Source organism: Onychomys torridus, chromosome 18 (assembly GCF_903995425.1).
Source record: "Onychomys torridus chromosome 18, mOncTor1.1, whole genome shotgun sequence".
Taxonomy (NCBI): Eukaryota; Metazoa; Chordata; class Mammalia; order Rodentia; family Cricetidae; genus Onychomys; species Onychomys torridus.
In genome coordinates, this window is record NC_050460.1 from 64053946 (window position 1) to 64067255 (window position 13310).

Here is a 13310-nt window from a genome sequence, read left to right on the forward strand (position 1 = left end):
GCCCCTTGTCCCAGACCAACACCAAGTGCGCCTCTGTGGGGAAGACCTGGGGCCACACTCACTGCTGTCAACTGGCTCCCATGAGAAAGTGTCCCATTCAGATCTGGTCCTTTTGTAACAGACAATGTGGGGATTGACTTGTGTGTGTCCTTAAGATAACCTAAAGAAAAATAATGACCCTTTCAGAAGCTGGAAAGCTGGCAACACAATGCAGAGACAACACAAGGTGGTGTCTGAGTTCTGTTTGCTTGAGATGTGCCTCTTTCCTTTCTCTCTCTCTCTCTCTCTCTCTCTCTCTTTCTTTCTTTCTTTCTTTCTCTCTTTCTCTCTCTCTCTCTCTCTCTCTCTCTCTCTCTTTCTTTCTTTCTTTCGTCTTTCAAGACAGGGTTTCTCTGTGTAGTTTTGGTGCCTGTTCTAGATCTCGCTCTGTAGGCCAGGCTGGCCTCAAACTCACAGAGATCCACCTGGCTCTGCCACCACCCGGCTGGGATGTGCCTCTAATTGGCACCTTTTTAGATAGGTGACCGTGTGGTCAAGAAAGTGACCAGGCATAGATGACTCAAAGTTCTGTCCTGTAACTGTCACCTTGGGGTGGCCCAGGAAAAGATACGCTCAAATAAATAGGCTGCTTAGAGCCCTGAGTGCAGTTACTTGTTTCAATTTCCAGAAGTCCACATCTGGGAATTGCTGGGGGCCTCTGTGAACACTGCTTGGGCAGTGGGTTCAGGCTCCGTGCTGATGAGAGCCTTACTTTATGTCACAAAGTCTGGAGTAGCCAACACAGTAGACGTTTTGAAATGTTTTTTCTTGTTTTTCTACGTGGAGGAGACAAGAACCCTATTTTATATTTACATTTATAATCCAGTCTTGCCCATGGGTTTGTGCTGGGGAATAATCCTCTTGTATACTGTAAAGGACTGTCACTCCAACTGGTTTAATAGAATGCTGATTGGTCAGTAGTCAGGCAGGAAGTATAGGCAGGGCGACCAAACAAAGGGTGTTGAGAAGGAGAAGGACAGAGTCAGCCAGATGCAGAGGGAGCAGGAGATGAACATGCCATGCTAATAAAGGTGGCATGGCCAGGCGGTGGTGGTGCATGCCTTTAATCCCAGCACTCGGGAGGCAGAGCCAGGCGGATCTCTGTGAGTTTGAGGTCAGCCTGGTCTACAGAGTGAGATCCAGGAAAGGCACAAAGCCACACACAGAAACCCTGTATCGGGGAAAAAAAAAAGAAAAGAAAGGTAGCACTATGTGACAGAGCGTAACTAAGGAATATGGGTTAATTAAAATGTAAGAGTTAGCTAGTAACAAGCCTGAGCTATCGGCCAAGATCTTATCATTCGTATTCAGCCTCTGAGTCGCTTATTTAGGACCGGGCAGTCGGGGCAGGAAAAGCGCCATTTACAGGTTTGAGGACGTTGTTTCATGACAGGATCTCACTATGTAGTCCTGGCTGTCTTGGAACTTACTCAGTAGACCAGGCAGGCCTTGAAATCAGAGAGATCTGCCTGCCTCTGCCTCCCCAGTGCTGGGATTAAAGGTGTGTGCTATGCCCCTATGCCTGGCTTGAGGGCATTTTTAATTGTTTGGGTTATATTTTAAGTTGTAATAAATATAAAGTTTTCCATTAGTGATTATAATTTCATTCCTAATGTCATACAAGTATCATGACCTCCCATCCAGTGTCATCACCACAGAAGGGAATACCAGTGACCAGTTATCAGCTCCCTTTAACCCAGGTAACCATCACTCTGGTGTGTGTGTGTGCCGACAGCGTGACTAGGAACCATCAACAGTGGCACTGAGAACGTTGTATCCACACACAAGAGAATAACCATTTCACAACATCCGTTCCTCACGACAATACAAACTTTAGATCCTTTTGAATTAAACGTGGAGATGGGTGGTGGGGAACGCCTTCAAATCCCAGCACTGGGGAGTCTCACACGCACGCACGCACGCATGCACGCACGCACGCACGCACACACTGGCGCATGCAGCCTGCAGTGCCCATAGAGGCCAGAGAGGGCAATGACCCTTTAGAAGTGGGAGTTATCCGTGGTTGTGAGCTGCCATATAGTTGCTGGGAACTGAACTTGGGTCCTCTGCAAGAGCAGTCACTGCTCTATTTTTCTTTTTCTTTTTCCCGAGACAGGGTTTCTCTGTGTAGCTTTGCACCTTCCCTGGATCTCTCGCTCCGTAGACCAGGCTGGCCTCGAACTCACAAAGATCGGCCTGCCTCTGCCTCCCAAGTGCTGGGATTAAAGGCGTGTGCCACCACCTCCCGGCACACTCACTGCTCTTAACTACTGAGCCGCTGCTCCAGACCCTATGGAAATATTTTATGTAAATAGTGTTTATATGTAGAAACATGGGATGTAGTTGTTTGGTTTACTTCTTTCACAGAGGGTTTATGTTCTTAAGTTGATGTCAGTTGAGTCCTGGCGGGCTTTGAACTTGCGGTTGTGCCTCAGGCCCCAGAGTGTGCAACTCTGCCCAGTACTCGTGCATCATGTTCCCCCGTGTGACAGCCCATTGTCTTACGACTGGATCATGACGCCCCATGTGGCAGCACCACGTTACGTTCTGCCTTGCCGTCCACCAGCTGGCGGCATGTGTGGTCTTTGGTAAAGTCTCTGTGGACAGGAGCACAGTGATGATGTGCATCTCACTGTACTTCATCACCTGATTTCAGTGGCCTCAAACTGACAGCCAGGAGGAGAGCTGCTGTTACGTGGCTGGCCGTGATTGGGTTTTTGTTTTTGTGGGTTTTTGTTGTTATTTGTTTGTTTTTGTTTTTTGAAGACAGGGTTTCTCTGTGTAGCCCTGGCTGTTCTGGAACTCACTCCATAGACCAGGCTGGCCTCGAACCCAGAGATCTTCCTGTCTGTGACTCCCCAGTGCTGGGATTTGAAAGCGTTCCTCACCACCCATCTCCATGTTTAACTCAAAAGGAACTAAAGTTTGTATTGTCGTGAGGACTGGATGTTGTGAAACGGTTATTCTCTTGTGTGTGGATACAGCATTCTCAGCGCCACTGTTGAAGGTTCCTAGTCATGCTGTCAGCACCCTGGTCAAAGGAACTCACCGGGTGGGTATTATGCTGTAGCTGTTGCCCTAGCTCTTTGGAAGACTGAGGCAGGAGAATCACTTAAGGCCAAGGACAGCTTGGGCACTGTATTAAGACCCCATTTCAAAAGAAAATACTGTATAGGTAAGTGTTTATTTTTGGCGTTTCTAGACCCTACTTTGATCTGTGGCTAATAAAGGGATGTGGAAGTCTCTAGTTATATAATTGTCCTCTAACAGTGACAACAGACTCCAGGGAACTCTTACAAATAAGAAAACATACACGTTTGCACAAGCTCATATATGAAATGGCATAGGAACTACATACAACCTACATACATCCTTCTTTGTGCTTTAAACAGTTGTTACATGCAATAACCTATGAGTAAATGTTAGGTAAATAATTGTACTGCATTTCTTAGGGAATGGCAAAAGTCTGTGTGTTTAGTATAATTTAATAAGGGGTTGCAGAGGGCTCAGAGGTTGAGAGCACTGTGCTTTTCCAGAGGACTGAGTTTGATTCCCAGCACCCATACAGTGTTCAACCACCCCCCACCCCCCAGAGCTGAGGACCAAACCCAGGCTCAAAACCTTTTTTAAACTCCAGTTTCAGGGGATCTGACATCCTCATCTGTCCTCTGCAGACACACATGCATGCAAAATGCCCATACATGTAGATAAACAAATTAAAAAATTTTTTTTTCAGGGGCTGGAGAGACAGTTAAGGTGCTTGTTGCTCTTCCAGAGGACCCGGGTCTGGCTGCCAACACCCATGTTTAGGTGGCTTACAACCATCGGTAACTTGGGACCCAATGCATTCTTTTGGCCTCTGTAGACACATGGCATTCACACACACACACACACACACACACACCCCACAGACTCCCTCCCTCCCTCCCTTCCTCTCTCCCTCTCTCTCCCTCACATACACATGTACGGGAATCAAAATTCAATTCACAATAGTGGGAGCCCACAGCAGATAAGAAGGAAGGGTTCTAACTGTATTATTTTGTATTATTTGCTGTAAACACCACAGACCAGGTGTGGCTTAAACAAGTTTATTTCTCACTGTTCTGGAGGCAGGGGAAGCATGGGCGAAGGCCGGGAAGAGTCTGTGGTGAGGGTTCTTTTCCAGGGTCGTAGTTGGCTCAGGGGATTCTTCCCTTGGTGGGGGAGTTGCATGTTTGTGCACACAGGGTGGAAGGAAAGATGGAGAGAGGCCGTGGTCCAGAGCCATCTTTTATAAAGCACAAAACCCAGTGATTAGGACTTTGAGTCGTCTCCTAAAAATCCTACCTTACCATAGCTGCCTCATGCAAACTGCACGTGTATCATGTCAGAGGGCTGGATGTCAGCACAGAGTCTGGGTGGGCCTGAGCCCTGGGCATTCATGGACATTTTGTATTTTGACTCCAGTCGGTTTTCATTCCACATGTGTCAGGGTTACACTGGGTGGTTCATACACATTTAATGTCCTTATAATCTTCATGTTGTATCCTTTTGTCATTGTGTCCTGTTATTCTGTCTTGTAATTGGTTCTGAACTCTACCTTAGGAGCTGCTTCCTTTATCTGCATATTTTCTCTACCTTTAGGGTGTTTGTTTTTTGAGACATGGTTTCTTTGTGTAATCTTGGCTGTCCTAGAACTCGCTTTGTAGACCAGGCTAGCCTTAAACTCACAGAGATCCACCTGCCTCTGCCTCCTGAGTGCTGGGATTAAAGACGTGCACCACCACAGGACAGCGACCTTTAGGACTATTTATTGAGTATGTGCATATGCAGGTGCACACATGATTTCTTGTGAAGAAAGGTCAAAGGACAACTTGTAACAGTCCATCCTCTCCTAGCATTTGAGCCCCAGGGATTGAACCCAGGTTGTCAGTCTTGGCAGCAAGAGCTTTTATCCCCTGACCCTCCTTAAATAGCCCCTCTTTTTACTTTGCCTCAAATGCTACTTGATGTGAGTTTCTTGGGGACATATGGTAGATCCATCCATCCTAACCTAACCCAGGCCCTGTGCACACAGGGCAAGGGCCCTGCTATCCAACTGCACTCCTAGCCTTGGATCACAGTATCTTTGAAAAGGTGGTGTTTTTTTTTTTTTTTTTTTTTTTTTTTTTAATGTATGAGAGTTTGCCACATTTAAGTGTGCCATGTGTATGCAGTGCCCAAGGACTCCAAGATAGGGTGTTGGATCCCCAAGAACTAGAGTTTATAGTTGGCTGTGAGCTGCCATCTGGGTGCTGGGAACTGAACCTGGGTTCTGCAAGAGCAGCTGGTGTTCTTAACCATTGAGCCATCTCTCCAGCCTCTCTGGATCATATTTTAAAATCTACTCTGCTGATCCTGTATTCCCTTTCTTAGCTGTTTCAAAACAGTGTCAGTATATGGTTGTGTGTATTTTGAATTTAAGACTTCCTCCAGCTGGTCTCTAACTTGATGTGTAGTTGCGAATGGCCTTAAATTCCTGACCTTGTGCTGGGATTACAGGCGTGTGCTACCACATCTGGCTCATCAGTCTTTTAATTGACATTTGGAAACAATTTACATTTACTATTGTTATGGTTGGATATGAAGCATTTCCCAAAAGGTTCTTGTGTCAAAGGCTTGGACCACAGCTTGTGGATTTGATCAAGTTATCGGGAGGTTGACCAAATCATGAGGGGTATGATCTAGCCACTGATTACCCCATAGAGTGGTTCATGATTTGATGGGTTTGCTGGGAGGGACTGGGATTTCTGCAGGTGAGGCCTGCGGCTGCAGAGAGTGGGCAACTGGACCAGACCTTTTCCTCGGCCCTTTCCTGGCCGCCACAAAGCAAGCAGCCCCACTGAAGCGCAAGTTTCCACCTGCTCAGCTCCCCTCAGCCCCCCCCCCCCCCCACCAGCAGCAGAGCCCGGAGCCTGCAGCCAGCACAGCTGCACTTGTTTGGGAACCGGAAACCCAGTCTCTCCTGGCTAGGAAAGTGACCATTAGGGGGCAGGTCTGCTGTTGTTTTTCCAGTGACTTGAATTTGTGATCTAAGTGCTGGGGTACAGGCACTCACTGCCACACTCAGCACTCGACCACATTGTAAATGACTTTGACTTCATCTGTAGGGTCTTTCCACAGCTTTTTAAAAGTTTGTATAGCTTTGAACTTGTATATAACTGGTCCCAGTCGTCATCTACCAGTTCAAGGAACAGAAACTTTGCCTCTCAGTATCCCCTGGTTTGACCCTGCACCACTGCCTCTTTGGTGAGTTGGCGGACCTGGTAGAGGTGCTTGGCACTAAGCCTGATGGCCTGAGGTCAGTTTCTGGTGACAGAGTTCCTCTGTTTCCTTTCACCCCCAAATGCCCATATTCTTGTTCATTCCTGAAGAATACTGATGTCTTAAATGAGGTAGGATTGTTGCGGAGTATTTGTTTAACTATGTAAAGATGTGTTGCTGTTTTACCTTGCCTGCCTAAGGCACCTGATTGGTCTAATAAAAAGCTGCCAGACAGACACGGAGGAAGCAGGGAAGCAGGACTTGCAGAATGAAAGGTAAAAAGCCCCAGGTGAAATACAGATGAACAGAAACAGTTAAGTTAAAAGAGCTGGTGGACAAGCCGAAGCTAAGGCTGGGCATTCTAAGTCTTCGTGTCTTTATTTGGGAGCTGGTTGGCAGCTCAAAAAATGCTGACTGCATAGGATTGTGGTTTGTCAACTCCTCCCATCCACAGTGTTCTTTTGAGGTGTAGGGTCTTACTCTACTCCAGACATGTAAACCCAGAGAAACCTCAGCTCCCCCATCCCACACCTCCTGCTTCAGCTTCCCAAATTTTGGGATCACACATGTGCCACCGTGTGCAGCTGTGTGGTCTGAAGACAAGTCCTGTGTCACTCAAACTGCTTTTCCTGTGGTGGCGCACACCTTTAATCCCAGCACTGGGAGGCAGAGGCAGGCGGATCTCTGTGAGTTCCAGGCCAGCCTGGTCTACAGAGTGAGTTCCAGGACAGAGAAACCCTGTCTCAAACAGCCCCTCCCCCAAAATGATCTTTTCTTCAGAAATCTGACCGTGCCGTACTAGTTAGTATCTTGGCAAGGATTTTTGTGGGCGTATCCATTTTCAGGTTTGCTCAGCTATCAGCAGGCTTCTGTCTCTTGCCAAAACCGGGATTAAGGCATTTATTTACTTAGCAGTAATTTTCCTTTTCGAAACAGTCTACCAGGTAGTCTGACTGGCCCACTCTGCACTCATAACCACCCTGCCCTTGCCCTCTGAAAGCTGGGGCTGTAGTCCTGAGCCACCACACAGGACTGACAAGGGGTTTTCCTTCCAGAATTTGGACTTGTTAATATTACTTAAAGCTGTTTGGCTGTGTGCTGCTGTGTGCCACTGCTCTGCTCACAAAGGATGACATAGCTTCCTTGCAGCCATGTTGGGCAGAAATCCAGATTCCTGAGGTGTGTGCTCCTCATTGTTGGGCAGGAGCTCCCCAGTCCTCATAAAGAGCCTGCTGCTGCTGGGGCATCGCACAGCCTGGAGTGGACAGCCAGGCTCCCCTGTGGCAATTGGCTAAAGTAGAGCACAGGCTAGAACTGTCTTCCTTTTGAGGCTGCCTCTTCCCTGGTGCTGATCTAGAAGGCTTTTGTTTGCCTTTTTTCCTGTCCAGTGGGTGTCTCCATTGTTAATTTATCCCTGGTTTAAATTGTACTAGAAAAGGGAAGCAGATGTTCCCCGTTACTTGTGACAACTATTATCACGCCATCCTTTGTTTCATGTGGTACAAACATTAATTCCAGTTGTTCCTTTTTATGAATGGTTGTGTTTTGCTATGCAGAGATGTTTGGTTTTATATACAGCTGAGCACATGAAAATGAATCCAGAGTTTTACAGCTTGCTTGAAAGGGCTTTTCACAGCAAGACCCTGAGATAGAGGATTTGGGCATCTTTAGCACTAACCTGCAGCCCAGCCAGGCAGCTGGGGTGGAGCAGTTCAGCTTTAGAGAGACCCTCAGTGGACATCTGGGTGAGCCTGGCCCAAGGTGGCTCATCTGTGGCCTGCATCCCTTCTCTGTTCAGCCCTGTCCCTAAGGATCCTACTTCAAACAGGGTTGAGTGTCAGGGCTACCTTGGCACCTCCCTGCTGAATACCACTAGCTAGAATTCCCAACTGTTATCCATGCCAAGCAGAGGACACATGTCCCTGACCTACAGTGGCATCTAGCCTGTGTCCACACACAACACCAGAAGAGAAGCTTTCGGATTCAGAGACTCCAAAGCTAAGGCTGGTTTCCACGCTCTCCTTTATTAGCTCAGTCTGTCCTAAGCTGTACAGCTATGAAAGTAACAAACCGAGCTGGAAGCCCAGGATATGCACACTCTGTAGTGAGGTCAGTCTATGCTGTTGCACAGGTTGGTTACGTTTGGTACCACAAGGTGTTTATAATTCAAACAAAATCAGACAGATTAACGGTTTTATGTACAGTAAAAACAAAAGGGAAGTCATTCAAGTATCAAAATATGGAAACAGATTAAATAACGTTTTCTTACAGTCCAGTCCCACTGTCTGCCATGAGCAACAACTCCCCGGACCTGCAGTACAGGCCCAGGCACCTCACGAGCTGACTGAAATATCTTGACGATTGCAGCCATGCGTTCTGAGTGCTCAAACTGAGGCTGCTTCTCGAAAACTCCCTAACAGGTGACCTCAGAGGCAGAGCCAGCTGGTCGGGGCCTCTTGCTCAGGGCAGCCTGCGGCCACAGCGGTGAGAACCCTGGGCACATTTTACCACCCTCCTTGGAATGGCTCCTTCACAGCCAGGCACAGCCTTGGTTTTGTCAGAGGACACGACCCTTCCACTTGGCACCTGTCCTGAAAGGGAGAGACCCACCCCGAGGAGCAGAAGAGGAATTTCTTGAATGTCCCAAAACCAATCTTGAAACAAGACCCAGAGCAGTCAAGCCAAAGACTTTCTGGTAGAAACACCCTGAATAAATAAGACATAGCAGCGTCAAGGGAAGAAGTGCCTGCCTGTGATTTTAGAACAAAATGCAGCTTGAACTTACCGTAGTGTCTACAGTGTCCCCAGGCTTGGTGCCCACCACAGAGCCCACCAAGCTCACCGCTGGGAGCTGGAAGGGGTTCAGCACAAGGGGTCCTGGAACCAAGGGGAGCTTTCCAGGGCTGAGAGTGCGAGGCAGGAAAAGGAAGTTCTTTGGCCAGTACCTAGCAGTGGAGGACCACTGGCTTCTTCCCAGAGAGGAGCTGTACCTCAGCACCCAGCAGACAGAAAGCCTAGGATCTAGCAGAGGTAAACCTGCTTCCCACTGACCAGCCACAAGGTGAAGGTGCCCAGGAGCACTCCACACACATGCCAAGAACTGCAGTTCACAGACCACACTGTCCCCAGGACCAGAATGAGCTGCTAGGAAAGCCTGAAGCCTGCTACTGTACCACAGGCTCAGTGCTTCTCTTCCATTTTGTTCTCCTCCAGAAAGTCGGGGAGTGGCCCGCCTGACCTGGCCCCTTCCCTAGCACACTGCTCCTTACCGTTCCTTATGCCCAGGAGCATGACTGCCACCCAGGTCACTTGAAAAGCAAAGCAAGCTGCAGAGGAGGTTAAGAGGTGCCAGCCTGTCCGTAAGACCATGGTGAGACTGTCACCTGACCTAGCCTTCCACATCTGGGACAGATGTGTCCAGCAACAGAGGATACAACAGTCACAAAGCACTAGAGTGAGGTGGGATGGACAAGTCCCAAGCTGGCAAGCTGTAGTCTTAGCTGACACTCCTATAATGCTCCAAACAAAGCCCTTCTCCCTTCTGACATGGCTGCTGCAGCCTGTCAGCGAGGACAGGAGAGTACCAAGGAGATCCCCACACCAGAAACTACCTGCTCATCCCCATTTGGAACCCCAGAAACTTCTGCTCTGGCCCAAGTGCCATCGGCCCGGCCCAGCTCTAAAGCAGCTGGGAACAAAAGACTGAGGTCTCAACTCTGGCCAGGCCACTCCCAGGCTGAGACCCCATCCTGAAGGCAGAGGGCTGGACAGACAGACAGATGAGGCTTCTGCCCCTCTGTCTTCCTGGTTGGCAGCTTCACCCAGAAGCTGGAGCCAAGTGTTAAAAATTTATAAAAAAGATTGCTTTTTCCTATTAAAAACACATGTCCCGGGCAGGCCACTCTCGGGCCACCCAAAGTTATGGTCCCCTCGGCTAGATGCTTGGTGTCTTCTCTGCCTCCATGGCTGGGTTCATTCTGCAGGTGGTGGTGGGCCCAGGCCAAGCAGCTGAAAGGAGGTCCTGGGGCGGCCCGGGTCTTCAGAGCTGCTGGTGAGGCTCTCGGAGCTGGGGCACAGGACCTGTGCTCCCCACGTCCGTGTGTTCCCCACGTCCATGTTTCCGCAGCAGTGTGGCTGGCTCCTCAGTGGCTCAGCTTGGCAGAAGCAAACAACGGGGGAGGAAAGAGTTAACCAAGGAGCCTTCGCAAAGTGGAGGAAATGGGAAGGACACAGAGTAGAACAAAAGGTCCCTGCCTCCCCTGAGCGCCCTCCACAGCCTACAGCCCACCGCTGCTCCTGGCCCATCTGCTCAGGAAGGCACGAGGAAAGGCAGGCAGTCGAAAGTGGGCCCGCCCTGGTGGACAGCTCGGGTGCTGACTGACTCCCTCTTTCTTCCACTGTCCTACACTGTTGGCACCACGGCCACAGCAACCAGTTCTTCTGTCTCCTGCCATCTAGACTGGTCTTCCCACATCAGGACATGTGGGGCTGTCTCCAAGATCCAGCTCCATGATGCTAGCTGCTGGGGATGGCTGGATGACGGCTGTCTCAGGTCCCCACCACCGTAGGGAGTATGAGAATGTTGCCAGACACCAGAGAAGCTGCTCAGTCTCCGCCCGGTGCGCGGGCAGCTCCACTTTGAGAAGGAAGAAGGCGCACTCGTGTGCAGGGCACACCTTGGTGAGCTGGACTCCAGAACCAGGCCCCCAGCACAGAAGGGGGCCGAGCACACAGGTCCCTCAGGAACCCACTGTTTGGATGCGCCAGGGCATGGCTGGTACCACCCTTGGCCCTCACAGAAAGTCTGTCCCCGGCGAAGCCACGTCATGGGCCCGACCAGGAGAGAAAGCAGCACCTACAGCAGCTGTGTGCAGGGTGGCATGGGGTAGTCACAGTGCTGGGTGGGTCAGGAGGGGCGCAGACTGGCAGCTTTTGGCATCCAGCTGTGACCCAGGATAGGACAGGAGAGGAGAGCAACCTCGGAGGGGGCTACAGGGGTCCCGCTAGAAGCTACCCCACCCCTCGCCTCCCAGTGCCCCTCTGGTGCCCCCTTCAAAGGCAAGTCCCCCCCAGCTGTCCTCAGCCCAAAGGGAGGATTCACAGTGTTGGGTGGTGTAAGCAGGAGCTCTAAGTGGAGGAGTGTCTAGAGCTGCTGCCGGAGAGCAGGTCCCACGGAGGTGGGGCCTCGGCGGCGGCAGCTGGAAGGAGAGTTGAGACAGCAGGAGGACCGGGTGCTAAAGGCACAGTGGGGTAGTGGAGACAGGGTGGCTTTAGAAGATAGTGGTCTCATACTTGGTGCTGAGGCTCCGCTTAGAGTCTGGCTTTGGGTCCACAATCCAGGAAACACTAGCGTGGGATGGGGCCTCCTGGTCCGAATCAGGCGGTTCCAGCTGCCAAACAAGGAGACAGCATTAGGACTCAGAGTGGGCCTCGCAAAGCAGGACCCAGCAGCACACCTGCCCCTCCTTGAAGGTGAAGGATGGACACCTCCAGGAACTCGGAACAGTTCCTTGGGGGAGGACTACTCAGAGGAGCCTTGGCCCACTGGAGTTCACACACCAAGCTCCAGTCACGTGGGCAGGAAGGGGATAAATGCTCAGTGGCCCTCATGTCCCTCTAGTGGGCAGAGCTCAGCCTGAGGAAGAGCACTGCACTCCTCCCAGACCTCTGCAGAAGACACAGGGCAAAGACAGGGCAGAGCACACAGGGAGGGAGGGAGGGAGGGAGGGAGGGAGGGGGTCTCCAGAAGGAAAAGAGCGTCACACAGGCAGAGCATGAGGCCACCAGGACAGGAGACAGCTCACGGACACACAAGAGAGCGGGAGGCGGAAAGACCTTGACCCCAGGACTAACAGACGGCAGCGGTAGGCAGGAAGGACGGTGGGTGGTGCAGGTGTGACAGTGACAGCAGCGAGTGTCGGGGGGCATCGGCACCTGGGGCGCAGAGCAAAGCAGACAGACAGAGGGGGTCACTGGGTGCTGGCTGCAGCCATGCAGAGCAGCCCCAGGAAAGGTCTTGCCCTGGGTTGGGCCCGACAAGGGCAGACAACTGCCCTCTCCTGCCTGAGGAAGCCAGGGCTGCAGGGAAGGGGAGCTAAAGGAGAGGGCTGCTTTCCTGGGGCAGCTGCCAAGGAGTGAGAAGACACTTGGTGTGCCCAGCTCCACCCAGCCCTGGGGGAGGGCACATACCGCAGACTTCCTCACGCCGACCCGAGGCTTAGGCACCGGTTTGGAAGATTTTGTGTCAATCATTGCAGCCGCAGAGGCCCCCATGGTCCTGGACTTCTGGGCCTGGAGGGCCAGCTGGTAGGCTACCTCAAATGCCTGCCCCAAGGTCAGGATGATCTCATAGGTGAGGTTCTGGGAAGAAGCAGAGTGCCCGCTGAGCAGTGCAGATTCCTACAGACCCCACACTCCTGACAGGGAGTAGGAAACTTTCTTTTTGAAAACACAAATTTAAGCCTGACAGTGGTGATACATGCCTTTAATCCTAGCACCCAGAGGCAGGGACTTTAATCTCAGGAGGCAGAGGCAGGCAGATCTCTTTGAGTTCGAGGCCAGCCTGGTCTACAGAGCAAGTTCCAGGACAGCCAGAAACACCCAATAAATTTGTTTCAAAGTGGTTTCAAGTGAGGCATTTTAGCACATTTAGTTTCCTTCAAACACTAGGTGATTGCAAAGCCAGCTAAACCACTCACATCCCAAGAGGAGACACCTGCAGCCCATCCCTAGCGTCTTGGGGACTATGCCCTCTCCAAGTCTTCTCTGGCTGGCTTGCCAGCTAGCCATAGTCTCTTCCCAAGGTGGTGCGTGAGTGATTGGAGGTGCATAAACTGTAGAGTGTGCCCTCAACTCCGTGGGGCTAGAAACCCCATGGTCCCCTGGACTGTGCAGGGGCAGGTGAGCCTCCATGAGCCACGGATGAGGGAGCTGCAAGTTCACACCATGTAATTTTCAGTACAGCCCAGAAGGGGAAGAGAACATCTCTA

At 50.8% G+C, this 13310-nt stretch overlaps 1 protein-coding gene across 6 annotated transcripts in view; it reads right to left on the bottom strand.

Moving 5' to 3' along the window:
* Window positions 1-8326: 8326 nt before the first annotated feature.
* Window positions 8327-13310, bottom strand: part of Anks1a (ankyrin repeat and sterile alpha motif domain containing 1A) — a 165340-nt gene continuing 160356 nt past the window's right edge. For 3 of the 6 annotated variants that reach the window (XM_036168273.1, XM_036168271.1, XM_036168276.1), the window contains 3 exons: window positions 12511-12681; window positions 12157-12255; window positions 8327-11711 (listed from right to left, as the gene is read on the bottom strand). In XM_036168273.1, coding sequence (XP_036024166.1) covers window positions 11592-11711; window positions 12157-12255; window positions 12511-12681 — 390 coding nt within the window. In that variant the 3' untranslated portion in view covers window positions 8327-11591. The remainder of the gene's footprint in view (window positions 11712-12156; window positions 12256-12510; window positions 12682-13310) is intronic. The other 3 variants (XM_036168274.1, XM_036168275.1, XM_036168272.1) reach the window with 2 other exon arrangements.